We start from the raw sequence: 17,670 nt of genomic DNA on the forward strand, positions 1-17,670 counted from the left end.
AGTCTTCCCCTGCACTAGTTCTTATAAATAACTCCCTATAGACCTTTATCATAATATATTACAGAAACCTGCCAAGAAATGGCCCCTAACAGGAGGCTCGGCATTTGGTATTCGGATTTAGCATGGGTTTACATAGCACAGAGGCAGTTTATGTTCCCCCATATGTTGAGACTCATCCAGCGTATGTTTTATCATAAGTTTAAAATGTTTTAGAGAATTTTCACACTAATTTTACAGATAAAATACATCAATGTCACGGTATGCATTTGGGGGTGAAGATTTATTCTCACTTTACAGCCATTATCTGTACATTTGCTTAGGAGATCCACTTGTAGCAATCAATAAGGTACAAAACAACACAAACAAATTCAAAAATATAAGAAAAAAAACAGCAGCAAAAACATTTTTTACTCTTTTACCGGACAAGGGATTGTTAGATGGCCTCTAACCCTGTATTTTATGTTTTCTTGTATTTGTATTTAAGCTGAAGGTTCACAGCAGTTTACAACAATTTCCTAAAATTACCGTTATCCAATCACTCTCTTTACAATCAAGAGTAATTGGTGAACGTAGGTGTGGAAAATACAGGGGCTTTTTATGCTTCCTGAATTGTTCATCTGTACAGAGGTTGTAGTATGTTATGTTGCAATCACATAGAATAATGTTAGTTCTGTAGACATCAATGATCTTTTTCCCTGCACTATTTTTATGCACACCTAACAGTAGCGTGGGCAGGTACATTAACAGCAAGGCATCCTATTCATTTCATTTACATTCTTTTCATTGGAGATATGGTTACACATGTGTTGTCATATCTTCTTTAAAAAAAATATGGAGATTGCCCTTTCAGCTTCGATATGCTAATACAATTTCATTTCAGCTGAAATACCACTTTCAAATCTAAAAATGTCAACATTTTTGCACTGGTAAATTACATTAATACATTTTCATAATGTTTGGAGCTTTTTTTATACAGAGCTCTAAATACTAAATAAACGGAATAGATATCGAGATAAACGTTAACAGCTCATCATTCTGCAGCCACCACTAGGGGGAGCTTAGTACTATGATACTGATGACCTACAGATAGTATAGGTCATATGTGTCACACTCTAGCCCGTGGGACAAATCTGGCCCGCAGGGTGGTTATATTTGGCCCACGACACCAAATCCGCCATGTGGGGCCATTATTGTGTATGGAGGACTATGTGGGGCCATTATTCTGTATGGAAGACTAAGTGGGGCCCATTATTCTGCATGGAGGACTATGTGGGGCCAGGAGATGATCTGTAGTATTCATAACTGGCCACTAAATAGTAAGATAAAGTCGTGGTGTTCCGCTCTGTACATAGTTTATTGGGCTGCTGCTGGAGCTATTAAGAGCTGAAAAGTGATGATGTCGGGTGTCAGAAACTTTTTCTGCGGCTAGGTCATCAATTTCAAAGTAGTGGGAAACACCATTAAAAATTTACATCAAATTGTGCACTGAACTCAAAAATAAGGAGAGCTCCTAAGCTCCCTCTAGTGGTGGCTTCAGTTAGCCAGAATTTTATTTTATCAGTTCTCTATGTAGAAGATTTAGAGCTTAATATTAGAAACATAAAGCCCCAACTACTATATTAATATATTAAAAAATTAATCAACACATATTAAAATGTAAAATTACATTGTGTTAAAGGCTGGACAGTAACATTATAAGGAACCTGTCAAGTCGGATAACACTATGAACTTGCAGATATAGGATTGATCTACAGGTTAATAGTGTTACTAAGATGCTTGGCTGCTGTACTGAAAGTGCGACACCTTGGAGAAAATGAACTTTATTCCTCCCGGGAACTGCCGACTTTCAGTCATACTGGCCTGCTGTTGGGTTCCTTTTAAAGGGGAATCTGTCAGCAGGACTTCACCCCCAAAACTGTTTATATGCTAATGTAGCTCTTACAAAGACAAGTCCATCCATACATTTAGCTAACTAGTCTATTTCTCTATTACTGAGAAATCACAATTTGAATCCATATGCATATGATAGGGAAGTGCTTTTGATGCGTGAAAGCACTTTGTAAGCCTCCCCAGCTCTATTCCCTGCCCAGGACCTCCTTTTGCTGCTTGACTGACAGTTCTTTTGCTTGAAGTCAAACAGCATAGAAGCTGTCAGTCAAGCAGAAGGCTAGTTAAAATTATGGATAGATTTGTCTTTGCGAGAGCTAGATACGCAGATAAACAGTTTGGGCAGTGTCGTCCAGCTGACAGATTCCTATTAAGCATTGTTTTTTAGCAGTAGATATAGCTGTATGGTTTAGTAAAGACTTGGTTGTTTAACTTGTTTATACATGGTGCTGAATACATAGAAAACGAAATGTATAGATGGATTACACAAATAATCTCAAATATTCTGTCCAAGTAAGCATTTTATAAAAGGAAATAATTGGAGTCCATGCACAAAGGTTTTTGTTATATAGTTAAATGGGATATCCGGGACTTTAAAAAAAGTGCTTAAGAACTAACAGGCCAGTAGTTGCTAACAGAGGCAACTACCTGTCTGTTGTACCCGGCGCCGGTCACTGATCGCTCCTGCCAGAGTTTCAGCTGCTCCCTGGCAACAGAGCAGCGGTTTCTTTTCCTGTTGACAGGGCAGGGCTACTGGTATCACACTGATTGACAGCTGGCTTCCTTTAATTAGGCAGTGGGGAGCGGCTGTCAATCATCATGACAGCAGTAGTCCCGCCCTGTCAACAAGAAGGCAAACAGCCGCTCTGTTGACGTGACATCAGCGGACGTCTGTGACCACTCTGTGCCGGTGGAAAACGGCTCCGGGCACAACAGGCAGGTAGGCAGTAACTAACTGCCTGTTAGTCCTTAGGCATTTTTTTTTTTAAGTCTTCTATACCCCCTTTAATATCAATTCTTTCATAGCAGGACTCCTCTCAAATTAATACAACATATAGATTGTCATGTCCAAGAGCTTGTTTGAATATATGTATATTTCCCATACAGACTTTCTCACATTGTAATGAAATACTACAGCCATAGGGAACATCCCTCCCCTGACAGGTCCCCCTTCCCATCCGCATATTAGCCACCATTAAATCTCAACACTAAAATTCAGAACAGGCACTTAAGCCTTGACGATGTCACCAGTTCTTAGTGAATTAAAAGGCTGCACTCTCATGAATAAAGCATTCCGATAATAATACTAAGAAAAAATATAGTTATAATAATTTGGAATCAGTCTACAAAATGACTGCCTTGTGTGAAGGTCAAGTATACTTTAACTATGCTTTTCACAAGTTTTTCTTAAATACAGCATAAAATATGAACCGTCAGGAAGAGAAATGTATTCAATTAATACACAGTAATTGCAATTTATTTATATGAAATTAGTTTCAGACTAAAGCCATTGAAGAAGCATTTTATACAGTAGCGGCTTTATATTGTTTTCTTATTATGAATTCTAGATCTGCCATAAATTAATAAATGCAGCTCGGTACTTTCTTCCATATTAAATTTACTAAAGTATATTTCCAATTCTAACACATTTTGGAAAAACATTAATAGAATTGCTCTCAAAAAGCTGCTTCTCCGGTCTATGATAAAGTATTTTTTTTTAATTAAAGCACTACTCCTGCATTGTTGTTATTTTTCAGCACTGGAATGGTGCTTCTAATCTAAGGTCCCTGCCCACAGTATTATACTTACTCACAGCCATCTTCACCTTTTATCAGCCCTGCTCCGGTCCCGCGCCGCCATATTGTGGCCACAGCTTCAGACTGGCCAGAAATCAGAGGTAACGGTCAAAGGTCTCGATGTAAGTCTATGGGCCCCAGAACAAGGCAGTCATAGACTTGCATTAAAAAGTGATCTCCGCCTCGCTCCAGCAAACACTAGAGTGATCCGGCAGCTCACAAACTGAAGAAGAAAATGGAGGCTGCTAAGTATAAGACTGGGTGCAGGGACCTTAGATTAAAGCTTAGTTAAAATTAGACTGTATTGGGCTCTTGCACTGGTGTACATAAAATAGATATAAACCATGTGGTACCTATGAAGACCTTGGAGTGAGGCATTCCAACTCTGGTTAGTCCCAGCCATCTCTCCCAGAAAGGTGTCGGCCAAGAAATATTTGGTTAACAGCTATCTAATGTGTATGGCGGCTTATATAATAATTGTTCCAATGATAATGAAAATGACAGGGAGGGAAACGCCTGAGTTTTCTGTCCTTTCTAGGATAACCTACCATCATTATAGTCCCCCACTCTTTTATGTCTGCCACAAAGGAATATAAATGATCAAAGTCTCTGTTATTAAGATTTACCTGTTCGGTCACCAAAGGCAGCACTCACAGTCTGGAGCTGAGGAAGTGCAGATTACAGCAGACTGCATGGTTGACTAGAGTGGGATCACCACCCAGCCACCATGTGAGGACAAGCCAATGGTTGGGCCAATGACATGCATATTTGGGCATCCACTTCAAAATATAAGGAAATGCTATATATGTATTACTTGTGGGGAAGAGCTTTTAAAATGAATGTTTGACTCTGATGGAAAAAAGCTTCATCCCTGAGCATATTCATTGGTGGGCCCAATTTCAAAAATGTATGAGTGACTCAATCTTTCCTGAACATTTTCATAGTTCTCCATATTTAAAAATGGCCTTTAAAATGCCCCCACCCCCTGCCACTAAGCTAGCTAAACTGGAATGGATTCCTTCACTGCAGCTGACAACATGAGGGGTCTGGTTTTGCACTGTTTTCCCTATTACTAAATCCACCCCTGTTCTTGATGCAATGAATCTCCACCATGGATATTATGGAGGCAAGAGCGAAATTGATTCTGACTGAACTTAGAACCTGAAATGCTACAGTATGAGTTAACAATGGACATTGAAGAAGTATTACATGAGCGTAGATGAAAACTAATGGTTTTATTGATTACCTTTGAATATTTAACATTAGCTCTTGATGATCTGGAAACAGATTTGGTTTCATAAGAGACATTAACATATTATAAATTGCGATCTTTGCAGGATCCACCTAATGTCAAACATTTCAACCTTGCCATTACTATAGTTTATAAAACAGAAAAGTTTGGAATTCTGCATTTAAGACCAGTCATGAAGTCTAATATGAGATACACCATCATTTCAGGTCAAGAAATTTGCTGATAACTAACTAGGACCGGACTCGGTTTTTCGCACTTTTCTTTGTTTTCATACACCTAACGGCAGCTCTGTATAATCACATCAATATGCAGTTGAGGCACTTACATCATGATCATGATCACATTTTTAGTAAAGCAATTGTTTTTAATCACCCAATTCAAAAATGATTGATTGCTCCAGTACTTAGCCAATTCCACGATGTAGCAGACATATCTAAGAATAGCATTGTAGAAACTTTTGGAATTGATTTTATGTAAAAAAAAAAATAGAACACTTTTTAAGTTTACAGACCTGATTTGTGTGCATTCCAAATCTCAAAAATGTTATTAAATCTTGAAAAGCAAATCTTGTATAAACTAAGGTTGTAACTATTAATAGTAACTAGTTGCAGTGGAATGTTTGAGAAGTGGTCCTCAAGTTGGGTGAAACTAAAAAACCACTTGTACCTAAGTTGAGCTTCCCTGAAGGTGTGGGCTTATCAGCCCTCTTGGGCATTTCAATTCTGTGAAATATCAGAAAAATCAACTTGGCCATTGACGTTTATTATTTGGGCAACTGCTCTTGGATTAAGCTAATCGTGGTAGACATCAATCTGCTCTAAGCTAAAAATTCTGTATCAGACCAGTTAACTTTTTTTTTTTTAATTCCCCCAAATTAACCGAGATTCTGTCCAAATCCCATCAGATGATATCAAAATTCCTTTCACTTTAGGAGGGATTTTATAAAGTGGCCAATGTCTCCCTCCTGCGTTCTCACTATCTTTTCCTCTCCTGCATGCCTACTGACGGGATCCCTCCCTCTTCTTAGCGATTACCTCCAGCCTTCCTCCCATCACTCGCCTCCCCCCAAGCCAGCCAATTACAGGTGACTATATGCCCTTTCCAGGCAACATCTGACTCATCTTATCAGCAAATATCCAGTCATTGCCACCACTACAAAATTCCTAAAGGCAAAAAAAACTTTAACCTCTTCGCTGCCAGAGCCAATTTTGCATGCCATAATGACAATACAACGTAAGCCTTATATACAATCTAAGGCATTGCTTCCCCTTTTCTTTTTAAAGGGGCTTCCACGCAGAATACCAACACCGTGGAGCCGGAGAAGCCAGCTGACAGTACGGTGCAGACCGCCGGTGTGATTGCAGGGATGCTGATGTTCATTATTATACTCCTTGGGGCCATGATGACCATCAAGAGAAGGTTAGATAGAGAATGATAGGTGAACTTTGTGTTAATTGTACGTAAATCTCTGGCAGAGAACAGGTTAAAATTGTTATTTGATAACATTATTTAAAAGTAATTAAGTAATTAAGCCTTCTAAAGAAAAGTGTGGATGTGAACTTCTGCCATATAACAATGCTTTCTCCATACTTTTTATCTATACATCTCTGATTCTTCTGAACTTTGTCTACTTCTCATCTTGTCTTCTCACTTCTTGGTCAATCTTTTTACACGTGTGAGTTTCTCTACCCTGAGAATGTACATATAATGTTGAACTTTCATCAATGTGCTCATGGTCTTTGTACTGTCAATGTAAAATATCTGTTGTCTTATTGTGTATCAGTGGAGTGCTGCCACAAGTACAAATACATTAATCAGACAGTGCATCCCAGCAATGAACTCAAACCTTCGAGGCTTCACACAAAGTAATGACTATGGATTTGAATGTGAATCCAAGTACAGTGGGGAAAATAAGTATTTGATACACTGCCAATTTTGAAAGTTTTCTCACCTACAAAGAATGGAGAGGTCTGTAATTTTTATCGTAGGTACACTTCAACTGTGAGAAACAGAATCTAAAAATAAAATCCAGAAAATCACATTGTATGATTTTTAAATAATTAAATTGCATTTTATTGCATGAAATAAGTATTTGATCACCTACCAATCAGCAAGAATTCTGGCTCTCACAGACTTGTTAGTTTTTCTTTAAGAAGCCCTCCTATTCTGCACTCATTACCTGCATTAATTGCACCTGTTTGAACTTGTTACCTGTATAAAAGACCCCTGTCCACACACTCAATCAATCACACTACAACCCCTCCACCATGGCCAAGACCAAAGAGTGTCTAAGGACACCAGAGACAAAACTGCAGACCTGTACAAGGCTGCAATGGGCTACAGGACAATAGGCAAGTAGCTTGGTGAGAAGGCAAAAACAATTATTAGAAAATGGAAAAAACACAAGCTGAGTGTCAATCTTCCTCTGGTGCTCCATGCAGGATCTCGCCTCGTGGGGTAAGGATGATTCTGAGAAAGGTCAGAATCAGCCCAGAACTACATGGGAGGACCTGGTCAATGACCTGAAGAGAGCTGGGACCACAGTCTCAAACATTACCATTAGTAACACATTACGCAATCGTGGATTAAAATAAAAATTGTAGGTGGGAAAACTTGCAAAATCGGCAGTGTATCAAATACTTATTTTCCCCACTATATATTATATCATAATCCAAAATCTAACTAACCTGAAAGAATTCAGAGTACAGGAAATGATCAAATTAGAAGAAAAAGACCCATTTACAGGGGCTGATAATTGGCCAAATGAGTGTACGTAAGAATAGTCATTTCTGACCGAGATTTGTAAGCTGCATTTGTAAATGCAGCTTAAGTGTCTGAGTACTTCAAGCCAGGCTGTCCAGATTGTCATGATAAATAATGTATGTTTCTGAATGTGTAGGTAAGCACATGTAAAAAAATGCATACACGTCAGATGGGCTTCGGATTGGAGAAACATAACACTAAACCAATGCCTTACGCACAATATGCTGCAATAAGCATTGGTGTATATGGATCCATAACTTGATACTCATAGCTTATTGGGCTCATACTGCACTTCTAAATGTATGCACAGGCTAATGGAGACATCCCCTCTATAATGCATATGTGCAGTGTGAAAAGTCTTTATTTAAGGTTTTGTAGTATGCATAAACCATAAAGCTCACTCACACACGATTAATGAGTTAACTGGTTTGGATAACAATATTTCAGATTGGGGGTTGCCTTGCCAGGGGGTCATTTATGTTAGGGTCTCATCATTGCACAATTCTCTATTCGTTTGGTTACAACAGAAGAGCATTAATATCAGTGATATCTATGGTTGTCAATTTCATTGCCTTTATTCTTTATTAATAAGCCATGTCTGGGGCCCTTACAAGCCAAGACTCATTCTAGACATGGTTATATGAGGTATTGTGGATTTTATAAATCTGGAAAACTTCCAAAGAAAGCAAATAAAACAGGTTACTATATCAGTATCCGATTAAAGACTTTGCCTATACACATCAGTGCTCCATACTGTACAAAATCTGGGTACAAGATTAGCCAATGAATCCATATTTTTCATCAAATGGTTAAAATCAGACGTTATTTGGAAGTGATGTAGAAATGTATAGCTTTTGGATGGTAGGTGTAGGTTAGCCACAATTGTACGTCACAGCATTATCTCGCAGTCCTTGGCTTCTTCCCGGCGCCTACATTTCCATCCTGTAATCTGTGCATTTATCATCCTATGCATGAGTTCAATTTAAAGCATTTCCGCACCCATTTATTAGCCCTGAGCATTAGCATACATATCTGTGTCTGTCAGCATATCCCTATGTATATCATCCCATATTTATTTATCACTGTCACTTTGTGTTGTAGATATTAAAATGCGTCTATGGATCAGCTAGCGTAATACAGTTAGAGATGTACGGTGAGGGACAGCTCTACATCTTCTTCAGGGCTGCGCAGAATTACGGGGGATGCAGTTCAGTGCAGACGCGGCAGAGCTCAGTTTCTTCTTTAGCATTACTTACCATGAAATAGTGAAATATTCTATAGTTCTAGTTCACTATAAACAGGTGTCTCTACAGACAGAGAATTTGAGTTAGCAGATGGGCTTCCATATTGTCAAATAGGATTATAAAGGTAAAGATCTATAACACAGGGATTGGGAGTTGTATCTTGAGAGTCCCAAGTCCTACAAGGGCCCACTAGTAATTCTAATAAATGTTATCATACTATATATGATACTGAATAGCATCAACAAACATAAAATTATATAAAATATTCTTTATATATTAAAAAAGCAAGGTGGAATTACTATATCATAATGACATAAGAAATATACATTTACTTGTAGATCTCTACACCAGTTGACTTTTAGTGGTGACACATGGTCTGATAGGCACTCATCTATAGCATAGTCTATCACGTGCTTTAGAACTGTAAGTCACAGTCTTATATACAGTGGTGTGAAAAAGTGTTTTCCCCATTCCTGATTTCTTATTATTTTCTTATTTTCCATGTTTGTCACACTTAAATGTTTCAGATCACAAAACAAATTTAAATATTAGACAAAGATAACACAAGTAAACACAAAATTTAGTTTTCAAATGAAGGTCTTTATTATTAAGGAAAAAAAGAAATCCAAACCTACAGGGCCCAGTGTGAAAAAGTAATTGCTCCCTAAACCTAATAACTGGTTGGGCCACCCTTAGCAACAACTGCAATCAAGCATTTGTGATAACTGGCAATGAGTCTTTTACAATGCTTTGGAGGAATTTGGGCCCACTCATCTTTGCAAAATTGTTGTAATTCAGCCACATTGGAGGTTTTCCGAGCATGAACCGCCTTTTTAAAACAGCATCTCAATCGGATTAAGTTCAGTACTTTGACTTGGCCACTCCAAAGTCTTAATTTTGTTTTTCTTAAGCCATTCAGAAGTGGATTTACTGGTGTGTTTTGGATCATTGTCCTGCTGCATAACCCAAGTGCGCTTCAGCTTGAGGTCGCGGACAGATGGCCAGACATTCTCCTTCAGGATGTTTTGGTAGACAGCAGAATTCATGGCTCAATTTACCACAGCAAGTCTTTGAGGTCCTGAAGCAGCAAAAAAGCCCCAGACCATCAAACTACCACCATCATATTTTACTGTTGGTATGATGTTCCTTTTTTGAAATGCTGTATTACTTCTATGCCAGATGTAATGGGATATACACTTTCTAAAAAGTTCAACTTTTGTCTCGTCAGTCTACAGAGTATTCTCCCAAAAGTCTTGGCGATCAACAAGATGTTTTCTGGCAAAACTGAGACGAGCCTTTATGTTCTTTTTGCTCAGCAGTGGTCTTGGAACTCTGCCATGCATGCCATTTTTGCCCAGTCCCTTTCTTATGGTGGAGTCATGAACGCTGACCTTTGCTGAGGCAAGTGAGGCCTGCAGTTCTTTGGATGTTGTTGTGGGGTCCTTTTTGACCTCTTGGAATAGTCGTCGCTGCGATCTTGGGGTAATTTTGGCCGGCCAACTATTCCTGGGAAGGTGTACCACTGTTCCATGTTTTCGCCAATTTCACCATGATTCGTTAGATTCCCAAAGCTTTAGAAATAGCTTTATAACCTTTTCCAGACTGATAGATCTCAATTACTTTGTTTTTAATTTGCTCCTGAATTTCTTTGGATTGCAGCATGATGGCTAGCTTTTGAGAACCTTTCTGTCTACTTCTCTTTGTCAGGCAGGTCCTATTTAACTGATTCCTTGATTGAGAACAGGTGTGCAAGTAATCGGGCCTATGTGTGGCTAGGGGAATTGGGAAAAGAAAAAAGAAAAAGAAAAGGAGGTTTGGAAGGAGTGCCAAATAGCTAGGATGAGGCAAATAAGTGGAATTAAATTTTTTTTATTTATTAATCACAACGCATTTCGGTGGAAAAAAAGTGCCTCATCTTAGCTATTTGGCGCTCCTTCCAAACCACCTTTTCTTTTTCTTTTTTCTTTTTCCTTGTTGCCTACTTCCCTCATTGAGGATTGCGGTGGAGCTGCCTATTGCTTGGAGATTTTCTAGGACCTTGCCTTTACCCCTTGTTTCTCCAGGACCTTGCTGATGCTTGGTCACATGACCGCTGGAATCCAACCCTCCAGTGGTGCGTGAGCTGGCAGCGGCATGCGATCGTTTCAGGACCTGTGTTGACGCAGGGACACGTGACTGCCGGTCTACAGCCCTCCTGCGGCATGCGAGCTGTGTCAGCATCTCCCTCTTGTCTTGTCCGAGGTTGTGCAGGGGTGCACAACCTAGTAAGGTGAGCCCCACCAGTTTCTTTTAACCCCTTCACATCCAGGTTTCACCCATTTGTGCCCCTTTGTCCTTTCTTCTTTTCTGGCTAGGGGAATTGAACTCAGCTTCCCAAAGATGTGATAAACCACAGTTAATTTATGTTTTGGGGGGCAATCACTTTTTCACACAGGACCCTGTGGGTCTGGATTTCTATTTCCACTAATAATAAAGACCTTCATTTAAAAACTACATTTTGTGTTTTCTTGTGTTATCTTTGTCAAATATTTAAATTTGTTTTGTGATCTGAAACATTTAAGTGTGACAAACATGCAAAAGAATAAGAAATCAGGAAGGGCGAAAACACTTTTTCACATCGCTGTATATCGCTAAGTATGTGATAACAAAAAAGTTAATTCACTCATACACCTTTGAGAGATATCAATCAAAATTCAACACACTCAACCCTCTTTACCAGGGCTGTGGAGTTGGCAAGCCAAAGTCCCTCTATTTTTCCAGACTCTGATTCTAGCTAATTAGAACTGGCCAATAATTATCAATAACTAATCTGCTGTAATAAAATGGTAAGTTCAGGCTTTTTCCTCCCCATCATGTAAATAATCAGGCTACTAAGATAGAACATAAAACATATTTATTTCAATTATTTCAATACAGTTTCTGAACAAATAACTTTTCTAAATTCTTATGAGAATTAATAAATTAATTCTACAATATTATTAACAGGTAATACATTTTAAAGTTGGAGTCGGAACATTTTTACTAACTCAAACCAAAGCTAGGTCCAACTCCACAACTCTGATTCCAAAGCGCCAGTTCCGCCAAAATTGTCAAGCTTACAAATTATTCAAATTCAACCTGCGTAATGTGCATCATCACCTTGCAAGTGATAAAGAGGTCAGAACTTGGATGCAAGTATCCTCTAAGATGCAATTTTGTCTTTAGCAGTTTAAATACCTATGTATAACTTGCAGCATGATATTAGTAAATGCATGTTATGAAAGCACTTTCATTTATAATATTTTGTATTAAATTTGTGTATATGTGCATGTAATGTAGTGTCGGTGTATTAATATACTCATCTACCGCTGCTCTCTCCAGGATCCAGCATCTTTCGGCTTCTCTTCTCAGTGATGTCACTGCTCTTCAGACTCTCCGGCTCACTCTGTGCTCTATGCCCAAGCCGGAAGTCTCTTTTACAATGTACCATAAGTCTATAGAGCCTCGTTCTGACCCTTGTTCTGATGCTCCATAGACTTACAATGTAAAAGTCACTTCTCAGTCACACAGAGTGCAGCGTGACCAAGAAAGTCTGCAGAGCGGTGACGTCACTGAGAAGAGGCGAAGAACAGCACTGGACACTGGAGGAACAGAGGCAGATGAGTATATTAATACACTCACACTACATTACTTGCACATATACACACATTTAATACAAAAAATACAGAGATGGGAGTGCTTCTTTAATAGTAAAAGGCATCAAGAAATATAATTCCTATTTAGGACCATCTGTAATAGGGCACACAACTATCTTGCATTATTTGTTGGATTGGTGTCCTCATAAATTGCCCCTCAGGCTTCCGGGACTATGTGTAACAGTAACCTAAGCACCCCTATTACAATGCCCCTGGTTGGCACTTGACATCACAACTTGCAATTATTCAATGTATCCTTAAAGAGGTTGTCTAATTATCATTCATGGGAAAATTGCAAATTTCTTAAAAAAAGATTAACTTTGCTCTTTTCATTTTTAATAATGGAGGGATTTTTAATTTTGTTGTTCACTACTAATTGCCTAGGTCACCGATCTGCAGGGTATCAGAGGAGGCTTAGGCAAGGAGCGCAGCACTTACAAGTTCTTTCCAATAGAGATTGTAAGTGCTAGTCTGAAGATTTCTGGATCAGGCAAGCTTCCAAGTATCTGGGTGTATTGTTTTCAAGACTGTTAGAAAATGTGCAGTGTTAGGATGGTTCATTGGCTTTATGTGTTTCAGAATTGTGCTATCTTAACATTTATTTTATTTAGGTAATTTCAGTAGCATTTAACCAGATGGTGCAAAGTCTTTTTTATTATATAGTTGATCCATCTCCTGTTACAAAGCAGTGCTGCTTACAACAAGCTATACAAAGGTTGGGAACCTCTATTATAGAGAAGAAAAGTAGTCAATGAAAGACAGGAAAGTTTTACACAATACAAATGAAAAGGAATCTATCACCAGGTTTGGCTAATATGAGATACGGCAAGCACCTTTCAGCCCTCATATACAGCATTCTATAATGCTGTATAGAAGCCCCCGATCCGACCAGCAAGACAAGAAAAAGAACTTTTATTATACTCACCTCAGGGGGCAGTCCGGTCTGAGGGGCGTTGCTGGTCCTGGTCTGGCGCCTCTCTTCTTGCGATGCCATCCTCCTTGCTTCTTGTGGATGATGCATCCCATACATCATCCACACTAAGGCAGAGTACAGTACTGCAGTGAGCATGTGCCAGGGCTCTTTGACCTTTCAGAGAAGTGCACCTGCGCAGGAGCGCGATGCCGGGGAGACTGTGTGGATGACGTAGGGATACGTCATCCACATGAAGCAAGAAGGAGGATGGCATTGCAAGAAGAAAGGAGGTGCTGGATCAAGATGAGCCACACCCCTCGGACTGGACCACCCCCCAGGTGAGTATAATAAAAGCTCTTTTTCTTGTCTTGGAGGTCAGATTGGGGGCATATATACAGCATTATAGAATGCTGTATATCAGGCCTGAAAGGTGGTAGCCGTGTCTCATATTGGTCAAACCTGGTGACAGGTTCCTTTTAAAGATGTTATCGAGAATGAGAAAGCAACTTAAGGTCTGTTATTTTTCACAGAAACAGTGCCACACTGATCCATGGGTTGTGTCTGGTATTGCAGCTTAGCAGTTTGGCTCCATTCATTTGAATGAGGATGAGCTGGAATAACAGACAAAGCACATGGAAAAAGGGTCCACAAACCAGGACTTACTTATTCCAAATATACTCCTGGGTAAAATGGGAAAAGGAAACATTTATCTGACTCAGATTTTCAGAAAAACAGCTATGTCTATACACCCTTAAGTTATACATTTTTGTGCTTTGCTTCTTCACTTCCATACACCTCTCTAATGTCACTCTGTCATCCTGGTGAGGTCATGCTGTCGCATCTAATTATTCCTCTTTTTCTTTTTATTTCTCGCTTTTCGGTCCCCCCCATGTGACCGCTCTCCATCCTCTAGAAGAAATGTGTACTCCTATTCATACTATCTGTAAGTACCTGCAGAAATCACCCTCCCCCCATTAACACATACCCTCACCCATACCCATTTACTTATTCCATGGCTTACTCATATGTTACATACTGAGCTGCATGAAGGAAATCAATAGTTTAGTAATGGACCACATTGGGGCAGGTTGAGGATCATGGACAAAATGTTTAGTAAGGTTCCCTCCCCTGTTTATTGGCGCAGTATAAGGTGTAGGTGTAGGTAAAACACCCCATGAGTACCAGTCACTCCAAACTCATCTCCATTTCCTTGTGAAGAGTTGTCCTCTCCTGGTGAACACCTGAACTTGGATGCTCATCTTTAGGCAGTAGAGGAGCACCTGCCTTTGCAGAACCCCGCACAGGCAGGTGTTGCTGTTCATTATTCTTGAAATATTTAGAACTTTTATGTCTGGAAAGTGTGGTGTTGACCCCTAAGTGGAAGCAATTGACCCCCTCCCATCTCATCCCCACCCCTTTTACAATCTGTTCCTCTTCATATGTATGATAAAAGAAGTAGGTAGATGTTGGTTCCTAATTCTGCTCATCATTTTGGATATTAGAACATGCCAAACTCTAGCTCTGAAATTTCTATGGGAGCATTGAAGTAGATCCAGGTGCCATATTCTCCTAGTTTGCTCTAATTTTCTTACCAGCTGTTTGCAGAGTACAGGGTATCATAGCCTTAAATACAAGTTAGCTTTTACAAAATATCTATATCTAACACTTCATATATTGCTTTATAAATGCAAATAAATCCCTTTATATCCTCCAGCATCCTGTCTACATATTAAAGACTGCCGTATGACAGCCTGTATCCTGCATCCTGTAGGAAGGTTGCAGACTGCTATGGCACACTATGGACCCCTTTTTAATGGCATGTGAAGTAAACCATAAAAAAGTTAAATTTGCTGATGGATCCTGTTGTCCTGATTTAGGTTCACAGTGCTCCTAAATACCATATTGATTTGTAATATGTAGCATTTGCCCCCCTATATTTAAATACTAGAACGTGGTCTCTATAAAAAATATTCCCGGCCCTAATATTGAATGGACATAGATGGTTTTAAGCTTGTATATCATTAAACTATAGAAAAATAAATAATGATTTTTTTTTGTCTGTATGAACATGCTGCAACATTGCACATATGGAGATGCTACAGTTTTCCCTAGTTCTTCTTCCCAAGTTCTGCCAAGTGGGATGGAGGGCCAAAAGCCAACAGCTGTTTTGACATCAAACCACTAAATTGGTGGCTTAAAGGGAATCTGTCATCAGGTTTTTGCTAACTCATATGACAGCAGCATAATGTAGGAAAAGAGACCCTGATTCCAGTGATGTGTCACATAGTTTACTGGGTGCAGCAGTTGTGATACAATTAGAGTTTTAAGATATATAATGCAACAGAGCTGAGAAAGCTAACCCCGCCCACAACAGGCTCTCTGTGTACATTGTCTGTCTACATTGACAGTAATCTGCTTATTAAAGCAGGAGGCATGATTGGATGACTTGGCAAGAGGCAGCTAGTCTCAACAATGATAATGTCCTAGTGATAAAACCTTCATTGTAAACAAACAACAGCGCACAGCTTTGTAAGTGACACATCATTGGATTCAGTGTTTTAACCCCAACCTCATGCTGTCCTCAGATTACATAGTGAAATCTGCTGACACATTCCCTTTAATTCGCCCATTCCTATGTATATTTCTCTCATTAGACCATAAAACTACTTTTTATATGTAAGGGTTTTTATAATTGCCTGTGTCATGTCCCCTGACTGTTACTCCTCATTGATCTTGACGTAGAGTTCTTTAGCTGTGCTCACCTCCTCAGCATCATTCCTACCAGATTCATGTGTACTTGTAGTAAAGTAACTTGACTCGTCCTGAGTGATCTCCATTTAACTATTTATTGCACTACTAAAACCAATTACTGTTTTCATTGATGTTTTACACATGCCATACATGTAATTAATGTTGAACATGTTGTAAAGATTTGTTCCCACTGTGACTTTAATTCTGCTGATCAGTGTCTAGAAAGTTAGTAAAGTCCACTGTGAAACAATGTTTTTACACAATAAAACACAAAAAATGGTCAAATCACTAGATTTGGGATGGATCTCGACACCGGACACCCGCATGCTGCAAAGACTATGGGGCGTTTCATCAAAGCTTTTTCACCAGATTTCTGGAGGAAAAAAATCGCAACATTTTTGAGCGAAGTGAGGTTGCACAAAAAAATTGGACTTTGTGCATTTTCACTCCATTCTTGCTCCAGCTTCGACAAAGTTGGTGGAGTTGGGTCGGTAGGGGGGTATGACAGGGGCGTGGCGACCCTCACTTGTCAAATTCATGACGAGCGGCGGCATTCGCTCCACCACAAATCTCACACAAGTAGATGCTGGAGTAAGATTTGTGGTGAGGTGCACAAAGTGGCGCAAGTCACTACGTGACTAAACTAATTCATTAAGAGAAGTGTGCCTCTTAAAGAATCAGGAGTGTCTGCTCCAAAACCCCCCCTCTCGCCAGTCCTGATGAAACACTCCCTAGGTCTAAATGTGGTGGCCAGTGTCCACACAATTTTAAAGGTAGCATCAAAATTTGATGCCACCGTGTGTGGGCATGGTTTTAGGAATATATGGATGCTGCAGAGGAGTCAAAACCCGACCTCACAGTCTCATAAACATGTTTCTTATAAATCATAGACTTTCCAAAACACCAGGTGTGATGAAATATAATTAGGTTGTGCTTCCTTTTTCAGTGGCTTCTTTTGCTCTTCTTTGTACCAAAAAGAAATGTATTTATTTTATTTATTTAAAAAAAAAATTCTGGCCAAACCATTTAAAACACAATGCAGTTGTAAGTAAAGTAGCTATCAGCTCACCTTCTTCGTGCAGGTCAGTTTCACTCTGTGGGTAGTACAATGATTTAAAATTCAAGCCAACACTCATTTTCTTCCATAAAAGTCAATATACTTTATTTAACCCTTATAAAACCATCCAAACTTCAGTGGCTGTGTACAAGAACAGCTTATAAAAAATACACTGCTCAAAAAAATAAAGGGAACACTTAAACAACAGAATATAACTCCAAGTAAATCAAACTTCTGTGAAATCAAACTGTCTTGGCAATTATCAAGACACCCTCAATAAAGGAATGGTTCGGCAGGTGGGGACCACAGACCACATCTCAGTACCAATGCTTT

The 17,670-nt window shown here is 39.2% G+C and overlaps 1 protein-coding gene across 4 annotated transcripts in view; it reads left to right on the top strand.

The window, feature by feature from the left end:
- PTPRT (protein tyrosine phosphatase receptor type T) overlaps positions 1–17,670 on the top strand; it is a 526,727-nt gene that overhangs the window by 373,585 nt on the left and 135,472 nt on the right. Inside the window, exons 14-16 of one of the 4 annotated variants that reach the window (XM_073683800.1) lie at positions 5,963–6,019; positions 6,219–6,354; positions 14,443–14,472. In XM_073683800.1, coding sequence (XP_073539901.1) covers positions 5,963–6,019; positions 6,219–6,354; positions 14,443–14,472 — 223 coding nt within the window. The remainder of the gene's footprint in view (positions 1–5,962; positions 6,020–6,218; positions 6,355–14,442; positions 14,473–17,670) is intronic. The other 3 variants (XM_073683802.1, XM_073683803.1, XM_073683801.1) reach the window with 3 other exon arrangements.

Source organism: Phyllobates terribilis, unplaced genomic scaffold, assembly GCF_046119375.1.
Source record: "Phyllobates terribilis strain yellow unplaced genomic scaffold, ASM4611937v1 Scaffold_5__5_contigs__length_657084704, whole genome shotgun sequence".
In the NCBI taxonomy this organism is placed as follows: domain Eukaryota; kingdom Metazoa; phylum Chordata; class Amphibia; order Anura; family Dendrobatidae; genus Phyllobates; species Phyllobates terribilis.